Source organism: Bubalus bubalis, chromosome 1, assembly GCF_019923935.1.
Source record: "Bubalus bubalis isolate 160015118507 breed Murrah chromosome 1, NDDB_SH_1, whole genome shotgun sequence".
Lineage (NCBI taxonomy): Eukaryota > Metazoa > Chordata > Mammalia > Artiodactyla > Bovidae > Bubalus > Bubalus bubalis.
The window spans coordinates 193,850,317-193,865,398 of NC_059157.1; the positions used below are offsets into that span (position 1 = coordinate 193,850,317).

At 50.1% G+C, this 15,082-nt stretch overlaps 2 protein-coding genes across 6 annotated transcripts in view; one reads left to right on the forward strand and one right to left on the reverse strand.

Annotated features, from left to right (window-relative positions):
- Window positions 1-8,075, forward strand: part of SIM2 (SIM bHLH transcription factor 2) — a 51,519-nt gene extending 43,444 nt beyond the window's left edge. The window contains exons 8-11 of one of the 2 annotated variants that reach the window (XM_025293721.3): window positions 2,260-2,407; window positions 3,813-3,981; window positions 4,539-4,947; window positions 7,124-8,075. In XM_025293721.3, the coding sequence (XP_025149506.3) occupies window positions 2,260-2,407; window positions 3,813-3,981; window positions 4,539-4,947; window positions 7,124-7,572 (1,175 nt within the window). In that variant the 3' untranslated portion in view covers window positions 7,573-8,075. Of the gene's footprint in view, window positions 1-2,259; window positions 2,408-3,812; window positions 3,982-4,538; window positions 6,253-7,123 lie in introns of those variants that run through there. The other variant, XM_025293724.3, reaches the window with a different exon arrangement.
- Window positions 8,076-14,136: 6,061 nt separating this feature from the next.
- The window catches only part of HLCS (holocarboxylase synthetase), a 215,374-nt gene continuing 214,428 nt past the window's right edge, over window positions 14,137-15,082 (reverse strand). For all 4 annotated transcript variants that reach the window (XM_025293769.3, XM_025293775.3, XM_025293760.3 and 1 more), the window contains exon 11: window positions 14,137-14,445. In XM_025293769.3, coding sequence (XP_025149554.3) covers window positions 14,274-14,445 — 172 coding nt within the window. In that variant the 3' untranslated portion in view covers window positions 14,137-14,273. The remainder of the gene's footprint in view (window positions 14,446-15,082) is intronic.

Here is a 15,082-nt window from a genome sequence, read left to right on the forward strand (position 1 = left end):
AAGTCCAGTGGCTAAAACTCCACACTTCCACTGCAGGGGGCATAGGTTCGGTCCCTGATCTGGGAACTAAGATTCCCTGTGCACAGCCCCAAAATAAAAATATAAAAAAGAGATCCTCAGAAAGAAGCGCTGGAAAGACTCTCTTCTTACCTACTGCCTTGGGCTATACTCTTCAGCGTGGGATCTTGTTCCTGCCCAGTGAGCCCACTGAGGTGCAGACATTAAGCCCGGGAGGGAAAGAGTTGATCTCTGTGCTATTTCAGAGCTCAGCCTCGGCTTCTGGGCCAGACAGTGGTTACTCGTTGTCCCTGGCTTCATCCCTAAGGAGTGGGGATACTCATAGACCTTGTATTTTCACTTCCCACTCCCACACAGACTGTTTGCCTACATGAAAAATAAGTTTTCCTTCTGTTTTTAAAACAACACCCCCTGCTTGTTGGAAATTTACAGAATCAGGAAGAGAAAATGAAAATTGCCTGTAATTGTGTCAGTCTGATAAGTGCGAGCTGGTATGTACAGAGCCCTTCACGCACATCTGCCATGGTTCTAAATCTTCATGTAGATGCTCTAACCCTCACAGCACTCAATGGGGTAGGAACTGTGACTGTCTTTCTGTTGCTGCTGCTGCTAAGTCACTTCAGTCGTGTCCAACTCTGTGCAACCCCATAGACGGCAGCCCACCAGGCTCCCCCATCCCTGGGATTCTCCAGGCGGGAACACTGGAGTGGGTTGCCATTTCCTTCTCCAATGCATGAAAGTGAAGTTGTTCAGTTGTGTCTGACTTTTCGCGACCCCATGGACTGCAGCCCACCAGCTCCTCCATCCATAGGATTTTCCAGGCAAGAGTACTGGAGTGGGGTGCCATTGCCTTCTCCTGTTACAACCAGGGTAACTTAGGGAGTTAGTAACTTGTTCAGGATCATACAGTTAGCTGTGTGTGAGTGTGTGCACATATTTTTTCATAATTAGAATTATACTCTATGCAGTTCTGAGTCTTGCCTTTTCTTTATTTAACATTATGTCATACATATTCCCCATCACATGATGAATTCTTATCCATCATCATTTGGCTGTGTCTTTGGGTCTCCCGTTGTGGTACACGGGCTTAGTTGCCCCAGGGCATGTAGGGTCTTAGTTCCCCGACCAGGGATCGAACCCATAATCCACTGCATTGGAAGGCAGAGTATAAACCACTGAACCACCAGGGAAGTTCCCTCAGTCATCATTCTAATGGCTGCTTGGTCTCCACAATTTATTTATCCTCCTTCCTGTTATCAGAGAGTTACCTCTCCCTCCCTTTTCTCCTGAAATCTAAGCAGGACTACAAGGGATCTCTGGGCCCTTGAGTCTTTGTCACAGGAACCTCACTGATTCCCCTCCCCCCTGACCCCACAGCCCCGCCTCCCTGCACCCCTGAAGGCCCTGAGGAGAACCAGTGCAGTGTAGGAGTCCCTGGAGGCTTGAGAAGTGGTTCTCCAGCAGTCCAGAGTCCAGCCTTGCAGAGAAGATGGGTCCACAGGCCCAGTTTTCAGCAACTTCATAGCCGTGTAGGGGTCTCTCCTACCTGAGCAACATGGGAAATTCATGGGCCGAGGGAGAACTAGGGTTAATGTGCGTGCTTGCTCAGTGGCGTCCCACTCTCTGCAGCCCTGTGGACTGTAGCCCGACAGGCTCCCCTGTCTATGGGATTTCCCAGGCAGGAATACTGGAAAGTATAAATGGCAGTAGACTAACAGACAGAGCACACCCTGTGCACACACACAAGTTCTGGGGAGCAGCAAAGATCACTTTCTTGAACGCACTTAACTTACTGCTGTGTTTAAATAACTACATCACTCCCCATTCCTTATACCTATTAAGAGTTCCAGGGATTTTAGCATAATTATGGCATTTTGGAAACTAAAAAGCAAAACCAGTTTTATCCCTGTGCCAGGTGACAGTGTTGTCTGGGGACTGATTCTTCTCCCGGTGAAAGCAGTTAAATTAGAGCTCTTCACACGGGAGGGGAGAGGCTGCTCCGTGGGCCCCATAAAATTGGAAGCGATAACCCTGCGTGTGTGCATGTGCGTGTGTGTGAGTGCACGCACACGCGCATGCATCCTCCTTTGGAGAAAGCGCACACCCTTTGTCAAGTTCTCAAAGGTGTCCTCGGCCCCAGAAAGGTCCAGACCCGGAGCTCGGGGTCGTCCGCGGGGGCAGCGTCTGCCGGGTGGGCCCGGCTAACCGCCCCGCGGGACTCCTGTCCCCTTGTGCTTGCAGTGCTGCTGAAGGGCCAGGTCACCACCAAGTACTACCGGCTGCTGTCCAAGCTGGGCGGCTGGGTGTGGGTGCAGAGCTACGCCACCGTCGTGCACAACAGCCGCTCCTCCCGGCCGCACTGCATCGTGAGTGTCAATTATGTCCTCACGTAAGTCAGACGTATTTGTTTCTCTCCTTGCTCTCTCCGTCCCACCGCCCTCCCCCCCGCCACCCCATCCTGCATCCGATCGGTCCCATGCGCTCCATCTCTCACTCCCTGTCTCTTACTGGAACTGTTCATTTGTCTCCTGTTCTGTTCTATTGGACAATCTGGTTGTCTGGGAGGTTCTGAACAATTTCTGTGTCAGCATCGAGGGCAGCAGTGGGAACGTGCTCCTGCCCTGGGCACAGCGGCCCCGGGTGCAGGGATGTGGGTGGCAGAGGGCGAGCGGGCGATGCCACCCCATCTTGAACACGACAGAAAGAGGGTGCACGTCCCAGACTGAGGATACAAAGAAAACATTCTCTGGGCCCACTAACATTCGGGCCATCCTTCTCGCTCCTCCCACTTTTTCCATGTCTGCCTATACAGCCTGTCGTAAATGATAATGAATATTTACTGCCTTTAAGTCCTCAGAAGTTAAGTTCAGTGGCAGTTAAGACCGTTAGAAGCCACAGGACACAAGTCTACCTGGAACCAAATATTACTCCCTGCCCGCCATGCTGTTACGTGCTATATCTCTTTGTACCCAGCTCTGACCTTGAGCTCCATGTCCTTGCAGTTCCCCCAGACACACCCTGCACGAAGTCCTCTCGTGTCTTTCTGTCTAATGCAGTGAGGTTTGGGGCTCTCTGTTCTTTCACAGAATGATTGTCAGGTTGCTTGGGGTTTGGGCGAGGGGAGTGTTGGGAGGTGGGTGTTTGCTTTTTTGTTTGTTTGTTTGTTTGAGGCAGAGTGATTTTAGCAGAACTGTAGGGAAGAAAGCATTTTGGTCCCGCAATGATTGTTCCTGAGCCAACTTGCATGGGCTGGGGCTGGTCCTTGGGGCAACTTCCCCTCCCATGAGTGTGCCGGTGCCCAGCTGGCTCTTCAGGGCAGAAATGGGTCCCAAATGTGGAAGTGGACGAGGCTGGAAGCCAGGCTCCAGGACCCTCAAGGGACCCCTGTTTAGCCTCCCTGGTGCTAAATAGGGAAGCAGCCGGGCCACAGACACTCAGTTGATCACCAGCGGTTTCTGCCTTTTCCTTGTTGCCCTGACATTCTGCCTCGTGGTGCATGGTGTCCCCAGGAAACGTGCCTGGGGGCCCCGTTAGGTGGGAGAGAGCTATTCCATGCTTCCCGTCTTCCTGCCACGGAACACCGGGCTCGCTCAGCATCTCCTGGGGTCTCCAAGCCCGAGGCCGCAGGTGGCTTTTTACAACGGGGGGAGGGGGGCCACCCCTCAAAGCCCAGCACATCCGCTTAGTGCAGTGACACGAAGGAGCTTCTCAAATGAACTCGCCCCAGGAACGGGCCTGGGAGGGCGTCCCCCCTCGTGGCCCATGGACATGACCTGTCCTGTCTGGCTCCTCAGGGATATCGAGTACAAGGAATTGCAGCTGTCCCTGGACCAGGTGTCCACGTCCAAGTCCCAGGACTCCTGGAGGACCGCCTTGCCTACCTCACAAGAAACTAGGAAGTTAGCTAAGCCCAAAAACACGAAGATGAAGACGAAGCTGAGAGCAAACCCTTACCCCACACAGGTAACAGCCGCCACCCGCCGGGGCTCGGGGCACCTGAATGAAGCGTGAGGCCCCGGCCGCATTCAGGGGTCTCCCTGCCTGGGAGTTTCTCTGGGGGAGGCAAAGTTCCTCTGGCCATCCTGCCCCCAGGGTAGAGAGTCAGCCTGGGGGAGACAGGCTAAGCTGACGGCCAGGTGAGTGAGTCAGATCTCGGAGACAGAAGACTCCCTCAGGGAGGCTGATCCGAGTCCGTGTAGTCGGTGCTCAGGACTCTGGGGCCCCGTGTTTCCAGAGCGTTTTTGTCTGGAATGGAAACACTTCCATCTCTTTTTTTTTAAAAGTCTTTTGCAAGCTCTCCGAAGGTGCAAGTGGCTTGTGTTGTCACTTGGGGGTGAGGCGATCTCTTTCCACGCGGGGCGGGGGTAGTAGGGGGTTCCCCGGAGGGCTGTCGGCCAGCCGCCTGTCCCGGGTGGGAGCGCGCCAGTGGCCCTGGGACACGGCACCGTGGGGTGAGCAGGCAGCTTGCCGATGGCCGCCCGCCCCCGGCAGGCCCTTCATCTGTCTTCTTTGCTTGGCAGCAGTACGGCTCGTTCCAAATGGACAAACTGGAGTGCGGCCAGCTCGGAAGCTGGAGGGCCAGCCCCCCTGCCCACGGCCCGGCTCCCCCAGAACAGCAGCTCCATTCAGAAGGCAGCGACCTTCTGTACGCCCCATCCTACGGCCTGCCCTTCTCCTACCACTACGGACCCTTCCCTCTGGACTCTCACGTCTTCAGCAGCAAGAAGCCTGTGCTGCCGGCCAAGTTCGGGCAGCCCCAGGGACCCCCGTGCGAGGTGGCGCGCTTCCTGCTGAGCACCCTGCCAGCCGGCGGCGAGTGCCAGTGGCACTACGCCAGCCCCCTAGTGCCGGGCAGCCCGTCTCCGGCTAAGAGCCTTTCCGAGCCGCCGGTGAACCCTGCTCGGCACAGCCTGATGCCAAACTATGAAGGTGGGTCCTGTTTACACGAGGGGTGCGGGCAGGACAGTGGACGGCAGTGGCGGTGGGTGGCAGACGAAGAAAGAATGCCCAGGCTCTGGGCAAACACGCCTTTCCTTCTGCCTCTGAGCGGGAGTGGCCGTGCCTTCCCGCCCTCACTGCGAGCACTTCCCGAGGCTGCAACCATGCCCGTGTGCCTCGTGGGCACCAGGGACGGTGGAGATGGGGTGTTGGGCCACCCTCCCTAAAAGTCCCGGACCCCCTTTGCTCCCTAAAAGGGAGGCAACATGATTTTCCTATATGGTTTCCCAGGTGGTGTTAGTGGTTAAAAAAAATCTACCTGCCAGTGCAGGAGACACAAAAGATGCAGGTTCGATCCCTGGGCTGGGAAGATTCCCCTGGAGAAGGAAATGGCAATCCACTCCAGTATTCTTGCTCCGGGGAAATCCCATGGACAGAGGAGCCGGGCAGGCTATGGTCCATGGGGCCGCAGAAAGTCGGACATGACTGAGCAGTTTAGCACAGCACATGTATCCCAAGAACCCCCAAGTGTATTTATTTTATGATTACTTTCTACTCCACCCCAAAATGAGCACGAGACACTATTGGTTTTCTTCTCATGCCAGTTTTCAAAGCGTGGGAAGCAGTGGTGGAAAATCACGGGCTTGGACAGAAATGCCGATGCCCACCCTAAGGCAAACTGCACAGGTCCTCCAGGACTCAGTTTCTTCATCTGTAAGATGGGAGCATGAGCCACGTGGATCATACCTACCACAGGGCTTGGCAGGCAGACAGGATTGGCCATCCAGCGAGCAGCCAAGCAGAGGTCCTCTGTGGAGGTTTCACCAGCTGCCCCCAGGTGCAGACAGGCCCCTGCTTCCTTCCCGTGACAACCCCAGGCAGAGGGTAAGAGGAGGGGGTGGAGGGTTAGCTGCCACTCAGACCTGAGACTGTAGAGACTGTAGACCAGGTTTGTGCACGAGTCCCACAGGACCACTGAAGGCTGGGGAGACGATACAAGCCCCCCGAAGAGTGACCTGCCTGGTGTCCCCTCCTCTTCTTCGCTCTTTGGAGGCAGGTTGGGCTCTGCTGCTCCTACAGCTGCTGAGCAAACTTCTTGCCCTGTGCTGCACCCCAGTCTTCACAAGCCTTTGAGATACAGAAGAAGAGGGCTGGTGACATTCTCAGAGATTACCAGGACGTGTTTTTTAAAAGTAACCAGTTCAGAAAACAATATGCCAGCAACCAGGGCAGGGCAGGCCTGAGCTTTGCATTCCTAATAACCATCAGTGCACCGGGTCCCCCAAATAACCACAGCAGGGATTTCCTTGGCACAGCCCGGGGAAAGAAAAAGCAAAGGGATTGTCCTAACAGCTGGTTATTACCCACTGGAGACGGGACTTGAAAGAATTACTTTTCTTTGTGTGGGGGTGTTGACCAATGAGATAAAACAATATTTGATTTTTTTTTTCATTGCTATTTTGGAAGTGAAAGAGGTTAATAACCACTTCATTTGCCAGATACTTGGTAAAAACTGGACCAAAGGTGCTAACTGGGGGCAATTTGTAATCGATTTCCTAGTCTTTTTGATATTAAAGGAAGACAAAGGATGTCTGAAGGTTTAAAAGTGGGGAGGGGAGCTAACTGATTCCAGACCATCTAATTGGTGATGCTGGTTATGACATTCATTAGGACAGCACTAAAGGGAGCAGGGTGATCACCACTCCACCCTCCCCACTGAGGGAAAAGCAAAAAAAAAAAATCGTGGCCAACTGGGGCCACCTAAGAGTAGGGCCGGGGGAAAGAAGCCTGTAGACCAATGCTGTCCAGCATGGTGGCCACCAGCCCCGGGTGGCCAGTGCGGTGAGAGGTGGTCCTAGCGTCTGCCCCGCGTTTGGAAGGCAGAAACGAAGACCGCCTTATCTGCTTTTTATACTGCTCACACACTGAACTAATCTTCCGGCTCTGTGGCATTAAATCAAGGCTCTTGCTAACATTAAGTCCACCTGTTTCTCTTCACTGCTTCCTGCGGCTCCTAGAACAGGCCACTTGCATCTTGCGATTGGACTTGGCGGGGTGCGGGCGGCTCCGGGCGGGTGGCGGCCCCAGGCCCCCCGGGGGGGGTGTCGCTTGGGGCGGGCCCCCTCCTCCCCCGCGCGGGCGTCTAACGTGTCGCCTGTCCCCGCAGCGCCCGCCGCCGCGCGCAGGTTCGGCGAGGACACCGCGCCGCCGCCGCCGCCGCCGCCGAGCTTCCCGAGCTGCGGCCACTACCGCGAGGAGCCGCCGCCGGGCCCGGCCAAGGCCGCCCGGCAGGCCGCCCGGGACGGGGCGCGGCTGGCGCTGAGCCGCGCGCCCCCCGAGTGCTGCGCGCCGCCGGCCCCCGCGCCCCCGGGCGCGCCCGCGCAGCTGCCGCTGGTGCTGCTCAACTACCACCGCGTGCTGGCGCGGCGCGGGCCGCTGGGGGGCGCGGCGCCCGGCGCCCCCGGCCTGGCCTGCGGCCCCGGCGCCCCCGAGGCGGCGGGCGGCGCGCTGCGAGCCCGGGCCCCCGGCCCCGCCGGCCCCGCCGCCGCCCCGCCGCCGGGCGCGCCGCGGCCACACTACCTGGGCGCCTCGGTCATCATCACCAACGGCAGGTGACCCGCCCGGCCGCCCGCGCGGAGAAGCCATAGGCCGGCCTCCTGGGCTCCCCGCCTCACCGAGTCCACGGGGCCGAGCTGTGTATGCACGGTTTAAATTAATTTATACAGAGACGACTATTTTACTAGAACGCCGCCGCCGACTTCTAGATTTTTTTTTTAAACCGTAGATGCCATAAACGCCCGTGTAGAGGACAGAAGCGGCGAAGTCGGGGACACCCTGACCGCCCGACGTTTTGTTCTCCAAGAGCCGGGTTTTCTTAAAAGGCGACCGCCCAGGGGTGGCCCCAACTACTCCGTCCTTGGGGGGGACTTGGTTTTCTCGCCTTGAAATCAGGCCTGCGCGCCCTCGATGCTCAGTAACAGACCCGCTTTTGGCGGGGGGGCGGAGGGGGGCGTGGAAAAGGCAATGGCAGCCCACTCCAGTACTCTTGCCTGGAAAATCCCATGGACTGCCGAGCCTGGTAGGCTGCAGTCCATGGGGTCGCTAGGAGTCGGACAAGACTGAACGACTTCACTTTCCCTTTTCACTTTCATGCATTGGAGAAGGAAATGGCAACCCACTCCAGTGTTCTTGCCTGGAGAATCCCAGGGACGGCGGAGCCTGGTGGGCTTCCGTCTCTGGGGTCGCACAGAGTCGGACACGACTGAAGTGACTTAGCAGGGGTGGGGGGCGGGTAGCAGTTGTAATATCTCCAGACACCCTCCATTTTGCGAAGGTCACCCCGAAGATGGTCAGATAGATGGGCCAGCCCGAGAAGCCTCCTGTATTCATTGCCCTTTTTAGGTTTTTAAGTCAACGGCAGAATGTGATGATTTAAGTTCCCTGAATGGACGACAACTCCGCAGTTTTCAAGTCATTCATGAGTCTCATGAAACGTTTTTGTTTTAATTTAACCCTTGAATATAAACATCGACAAGCCGAGACCAAGGGGGTGAATGTGGGTGTGTGTCTCAAGTGCATTCACAAAGTTTTTATTCCCTCCCAACCCCGTGAACTCTTGAGAATAGCACCTTCAGAATATATTGAATAGGCATTAAATGCAAATATATATATATAGCCAAATATTTTATGAGAGTGACAGGTGGATGATTTCCGTGCCCAGTGGATTGGCTACCCCTGTCAAGTCTGATGACAAAGTCCCTCTGGCCCACACAGACCTGTAATTCCCTAGGCTCGTGTTTGCTACAAGTAGTGCTAATAAAGTTAGTTAAATTGCATGTGCAATATGGAAACTTGTCAATGGACTGCGCCTTGCGGAAGAAAACATGCTAAAGGGATGTAACGAAAATGACGTACACGTCTTCAGCATTTTCTACAGAGTAAGAAAACTCCATGTGAACATGTCATGTGTGTAACAGGTAAACAGGAATCCTTTTATAAAGCACCAGCAGTGTTTTTAAAATAAACTCCCACTAATTTTTATTTTTATACTTTTGCTTCAAGATTTCACTGTTTAAAAATCCTGTCATGGCTCCGAAGTGGATCAATGCATTGAACCACACTTTTTCAATCTGCTCCTCACTGTAAACACTCCCTCATTTTGCTGCTTTTTCAAAGATGGTTTACTTTTAGGAAAGTATGTCCACCTTTCAGCATGGAAAGTTTGTTCACCAATGTCTCCAGCTCACTGTTCGTTGAATCTGCGTGCACCTACATGTACTGTTCTCAAAATGTGAAAGGACCTGCTGCCCAGCCAGTGCCACTCTGAGGCCCTGCCTGCTTCCCTGGGATGGGTCAGTTGCCTTAGGGTACACTTTGCAAATTTAGGAACATGTGTTTTGCAGTGAAGAGGCGAGGTCATAAGAATCCAGTGCGTACACCTCTACACTGCGCTTAGCCACACCTCATGAGCAGCTTGCTCCGAGTGCAGACACACAGAAAATAAGCCTGGGGTAATGTTTTTATGCTGTCAAGACCCATAATTAAACCCATGATTCCTGGAAGGTGCAGGTTTGATGAGCAGGAGATTCACTTGACATTTTTCAATAAAGTACCATAAAATACGTTTGTGTCTTATCTTGTTATTAATCATTGGGGGCTGTATAAAATAAATACAACTGTGAGGACTTCTGGAGCAATTTAAGACCAGATGTTACTGTTTGCAAAGAAAACTGTTACAGATTTATAAACCTTAACATAAATAGGCTTAATGATGAGGGTATGTGTACTTGTACTAGGAAAAACTTCCTTGCCTAAACAATGCAGTTTTCATAACCTAGAACATGAAGGAAGATCTCATGCAAGCTGGCTTCCAGGCGGACAGCAGCTCTGTGCAAAGTTAGCAGGGCAGTTACTACGGCAACCTGACATTGTTACTTCCATCTTTTAGTCTGCATCTTTTAGCTTGGGGATGTTGTTTCTCAACTTCTGTGAGGCTCTGGAAGAGAAAGCGTGTTAATAAATACACATGTCTTTCACAGAAGAAGAAAAATGTAGTGGTTCCTAACATGTTGACAAAAAAATGCCAGATGAAATGGATTTCAAAAATAAGCCCAGTTCAAGACTGGTTTGGCCCTCCTTCCACTGGGCCTCCAAGGGAAAGGAATTCCTTTATGTTTTTGGAAGCCCTTTCTAGAAAAGCCATTCCATTCATACCTTTGTAGAGAAGTGAACAGGGTGTGAAGTGCTGCTCTGAGGAAATCTGTAAAAGCCTGTATTTTCTGCTCCCTCACCCCCACCCCTTTGATCATATTAAGTCCAATGGCCATGTTTTCCTCCCTTGGATCCTAAGGATGGGAGAGGTTTACTCCATCAATGAATCCTGTATAAAGTCGACTGTAGTTTATGATGGCTCAGACAGTAAAGAACCTTCCTATAACGCAGGAGACCTGGGTTTGATTCCCTGGAGAAAGGAATGGCCACCCACTCCAGTATTCTTGCCTGGAGAATTCCATGGGCAGAGGAGCCTGGCTGGCTACAGTTCATGGGGTCACAAAGAGGTGGACATGACTGAGCAACTAACACTTTCAAGATGGTTAGGTAGACTGTGGGGGCTGCTACAGATAAAAGAAAAATTTCAAATAAATTCCATAAAATTACTGTGGAAATTTTAGTGAACTGTAGCCCTTGAGTTATCAAAGATGCATTATTCAAGCTATTCCTAAACTTAAGTATGAAAATTAGATTGAAATCTTGGGGAAGAACTGTGGAGACAAAAGTCAAGTAGTTCTCACAAAAGAGGAAGAACAGTTGGACAAGAACAGAACATGTTCTTATATTAAACTTGTTAAAATTTTTAAACTAAAAAATTTACATTATTAAATGTATTTCTCACTTTAGTTTAATTTTTTTGAACTTTTTGGATTTGCTGACTTTCATTCTTTGGAGTAATATGACTTGTCTTTTGTATGATACATAACACATTTTTCACAACTACATTTTTAAAAAGCAACCAGCTTCTTAATACTTACATATACCTATTCCTTCTGATGTAAAACTATTTATTTTTTAAAATGTTTAAATATGAATAAAAAAATATTGTAACTGAAAGGGATTGCTTATTTTGACGAATGAAACATGGTAAAAATAAAAAATAAGCCCAAACTACAGAGAAGGTTTCAAAGTTTATTTTGGTAGACTTGCTTTTTATAGGCATTGGTTTAAAATGATTATGTTTCAGAGATGAGTCTTTGAAAAACTAAAAATGCAGAGGTTTAACACTTTATTTCAAATATGCATAGTAGTTAGGAATACCAATTTCTCCATTCTTTGCCCATTAAGACCAAACAGACCTACAGAACGTAAGCCTAAAATGTCTCCTTTATGGATCTGAAACGGCTGGCTGAGGCTGGCTTCTCTCCTGGTTCCCAGACTCAAGGGTGAGGGGTGCCCACGTAGTCCTCCCCGTGTGTGTGGGTGGTGGGGGTGGGGGTAGGGTTGGAGGTGCATGGTGCCCCAGGCCTGGGCCTGTGGACCCACCCCTCCTTGGACCACTTGCTCCCACACCGGGCAGTCTGCTGTGCTGTAGCAGAGAGCCCCTGGGGGACACAGATCCTTCCGACTGTGCCCTAGCACTGTACATGCTGCCAGGATGACCAGTGCCAAGGAGTGTTGCGGGGGCAGGGGAGGGGCACGGAAAGCCCAGCTCTTGCTGGGTCCTATTTTAGAGTTCCTCTGAAATTTGCTACCAGCCCCGAGGGGTTGCCATCCTTCCTGCCTTTCATGTAACACGGTAGATGCTCAATGTGCAGCCTCTACGCTAGGGCACAATTCAAATATCCCAAAGCACATGCCAATCCTGAGTTTAGGTGCTGTGTTTTAAAGATTAAGAGGAAAACGTGAAGTTCTCGTTAAGACTTTAAAGCTCGAGATCCTAGATCGCTTGGTGCATAAACTGCACCCAAATTGACAAGTGCAGAAGCAAGTTTTCCCGATGCTAGCAGCTGTAAGCAAAATGCCTTTATTCAGCTGTTCTATAGGAAGCAGAATTTCAAAAGTCTTTGGTTCATCTGAGGCAAAGTCAGGTTTATGCAAAATGCAGCATCTGCTCCAAGTCTATTTTGCCTCCCTCAAGACAACTGGGTGTCGGCACAAGTAAGAAATAAGAACAGTCTTGAAAGCACAGGGGCAAAGCGATACGCCCAGAGCATCTCCATCTGCTGTGACGTGGCCACACTTCATTAGTTTTAATTTACCAAAAGGAAATTAAATGATAACATTATTTTTTCCCTAAAGCAGACTGTCTAGAGTAGGACTTCAGCTTAAAACAAATCATAGCATGTTTTTCATTAAATAACCCCCCAAAGAAATGCGAAAAGTTAACGATGGCAGCTCTGAGAGATGGCGTGCCTTATATTACAGAGTTTGAGAAGTCAAACTTGCAACATTAGCCTGAGAACTTTCTTCTTAATGATATTTTGCAGATGCCCTCTCCAGGGTGAGTCCATTTGGTAAATTTGGGGTGCTGTGGACTTCAAACTTTTATTTAGACTTGGGCATTTAGGAAAGAGTGTTTTGTTAAGAAAAATAATTCTAGTTGAAGCCTTATTTGTAAAATATGACTTCTGAAATATTTTCAAGTTACATTTCCAAAACATACATATTGGGTTAGTGTACTTGACTAAACATGTTATTTTTTTCCTTCTACGGGGTTGCCTGTGCCTGGCTAAAGGTAGACAGATTTTTATACCGAAAACCGCAACTTTCTGGAGTTAGCCTGACCGGTTAAAGCTGGAGAAAGACAGTGCTAGGGCACAATAAAGGAATTCTGTTCAGAGCTGAGAGCCTCATCAACTTTTCTTTTCACTAATTTCAGTTGGGATTGGCAGGAAGAGAGAAAAGCAGACAAAAAGTGGCCTCTTTGGGCTGAAAAGTAATGTGTTATGAGTCTCAAGTTCAGTGGAGATAAGAGTTACATGGAAAAAGCATGGAATACATCTGGAAAGAGCAAATGCATATCAAAAGGCTTCCTTTCTTTTGTTCTTTCATAGAGATTCATAGGGCATCAGATTTTGAACATCTTCTTTTAAGACTTCACACACACACACACACACACACACACACGCTCTTAACTGACAGTATGCAATAGCAATAACTTTTTTTGGCAATGTGAAAAGGGGGCAAAAAACTGTGACTTAGCAATAAAATGCCATGTACGTCTATACTGTGTACGTCTACACAGTCCTGCAGGAATGCTCTATATTTCAAAGCAAGCCCGAAGCTGGTTTAAAGCTCCAAATCCTCCTTTGCGTGTGGTATGAGAGGGAGACTTCATCTCCAGCTGTTGGAGCCAAATCACCCACCCTCACATCCAAGCAATTACCTAATCAATGCTTTAAGGATCTTGAACTTGATCCCATCACGGCAGAATAGTCCATCAATTTAAACTTAGGAAAGCTCATTAATTAATGTCAAAGTAATTAACTGATTCCTTCTACAAGGTCATTACAACCAAAGCTGCTAGGGGTGCCTCTGTAGCCATGTAGACATTGCTATTGGACCACAAACCACCAGGCTGAGAATAAGGCTTAGAAATCTACCTTCTCTTTTCTTCACTAAACAAACAAAAAATGATGACTAAGGACGAGTGTATGTTCCTATAGGAAAACATCTCCCTGGATTCTTGTAAACAGTGTTACCATACTCCTAACTCACCAATGACCAGGGCCTGAAAGCTTTTCTAAAAAAATTTTTTAATAGTCTAGGGATAAAGATCTTCACTGGGCTTCCCAGGTGGCTAGTGGCAAATAATCCACCTGCCATTGCAGGAGATGCAAGAGAGGCAATACCTGGGCCGGGAAGATCCCCTGGAGGAGGGCATGGCAACCCACTCCAGTATCCTTGCCTGGAGAATCCCACGGACAGAGGAGCCTGGTGAGCTACAGTCCATGGGGTTGCAAAGAGTCGGACATGACTGAGCACGCACAAAGATCTCTACTACTGGGAAAACGTGAATTATTCCATTGCTGTTTCCATGTAAAAACTTTTTTTTTGCCAATTAACACACATCCAATTTCAAGAGGGGAGAACAAATCTCACATCTATGGCAGGTCTTTACCTGAACTAAACCTTTTCAGCGATCGACCCTCTACCCAGAACAAAATTTAAGAATGAACAGGTTAATTGGAGAAAAAAAAAATCGTCAACAACTCTGATTTAGTTTTTCTGGCTCCACGGGCTAGGAAAGGCGACAGAAATCCAAGGGGAAGCCTCCCGCCTCAGTTCTGCCCTTCAGTCTGTCTGTCAGTCCCCAGCCGGGACTACTGCTGTTTGGGGACGATGAGGTTTCTCAGCATGTCGAAGGAGTTGCCGTCAGGATGCACCGTGACCACATCGCCGTTTTCCTGGTGGACCAGAAGGAACCCAGAATCATCCAGGCCAACTATCCACACCTTTGGTCCCTCAGCGCTTCCCAGGCGGACTTGCTGAGCGCTGAAAAGGAAGAACAGCCCTCGGTCACTGGGACATGTGAGAGGCAGCGGAGGCTTGAGATGATTAGTTAAGTCCGTTATAGCAAAGGATTCGGGGCTGGTGGGAGAGAGGAGGCTGGGCTGGATACAGTTAAAATGCATCTGGGCCTGAGCTCTGCCTTTCACTGGTCCCACATGAACTGTCTCAGTGACTACAAGATATAACCAAGTCCAATAGTTAGAGTTAGAAATTGCTTCTCTTGCAAACACTGTCACTCCTAATTCTGAACATCCAGAAGGATTTTTTTGCGCCACTTCCTTCACTCTCTAGCACTTTAAAGAAACACTGCAACCCTCCAGGCTTTTTGGCTGAGATAAGATTGGCCTCTTTCTAGCTGTTCTGAAAAGAAGACTTTTATCGAGTTGGGGTGCATCGATTATAAGTTAAACGCATGCTAATTCGACTTGTTTTCAATATTTTTCCAAATGCACCTACTGAGTTATAGCCTTAACAGTTTTAAATGTATAGAAGCTGCACCTCCCCCATTTTTATTTTGAAGAATTTCAGACCGACAGAAAAGGGGGAACATGGTACAACAAACCTCATGTGCCCTCTTCACTTACACTAACTGATAACGCTTTCCACATTTGCGGTTTTT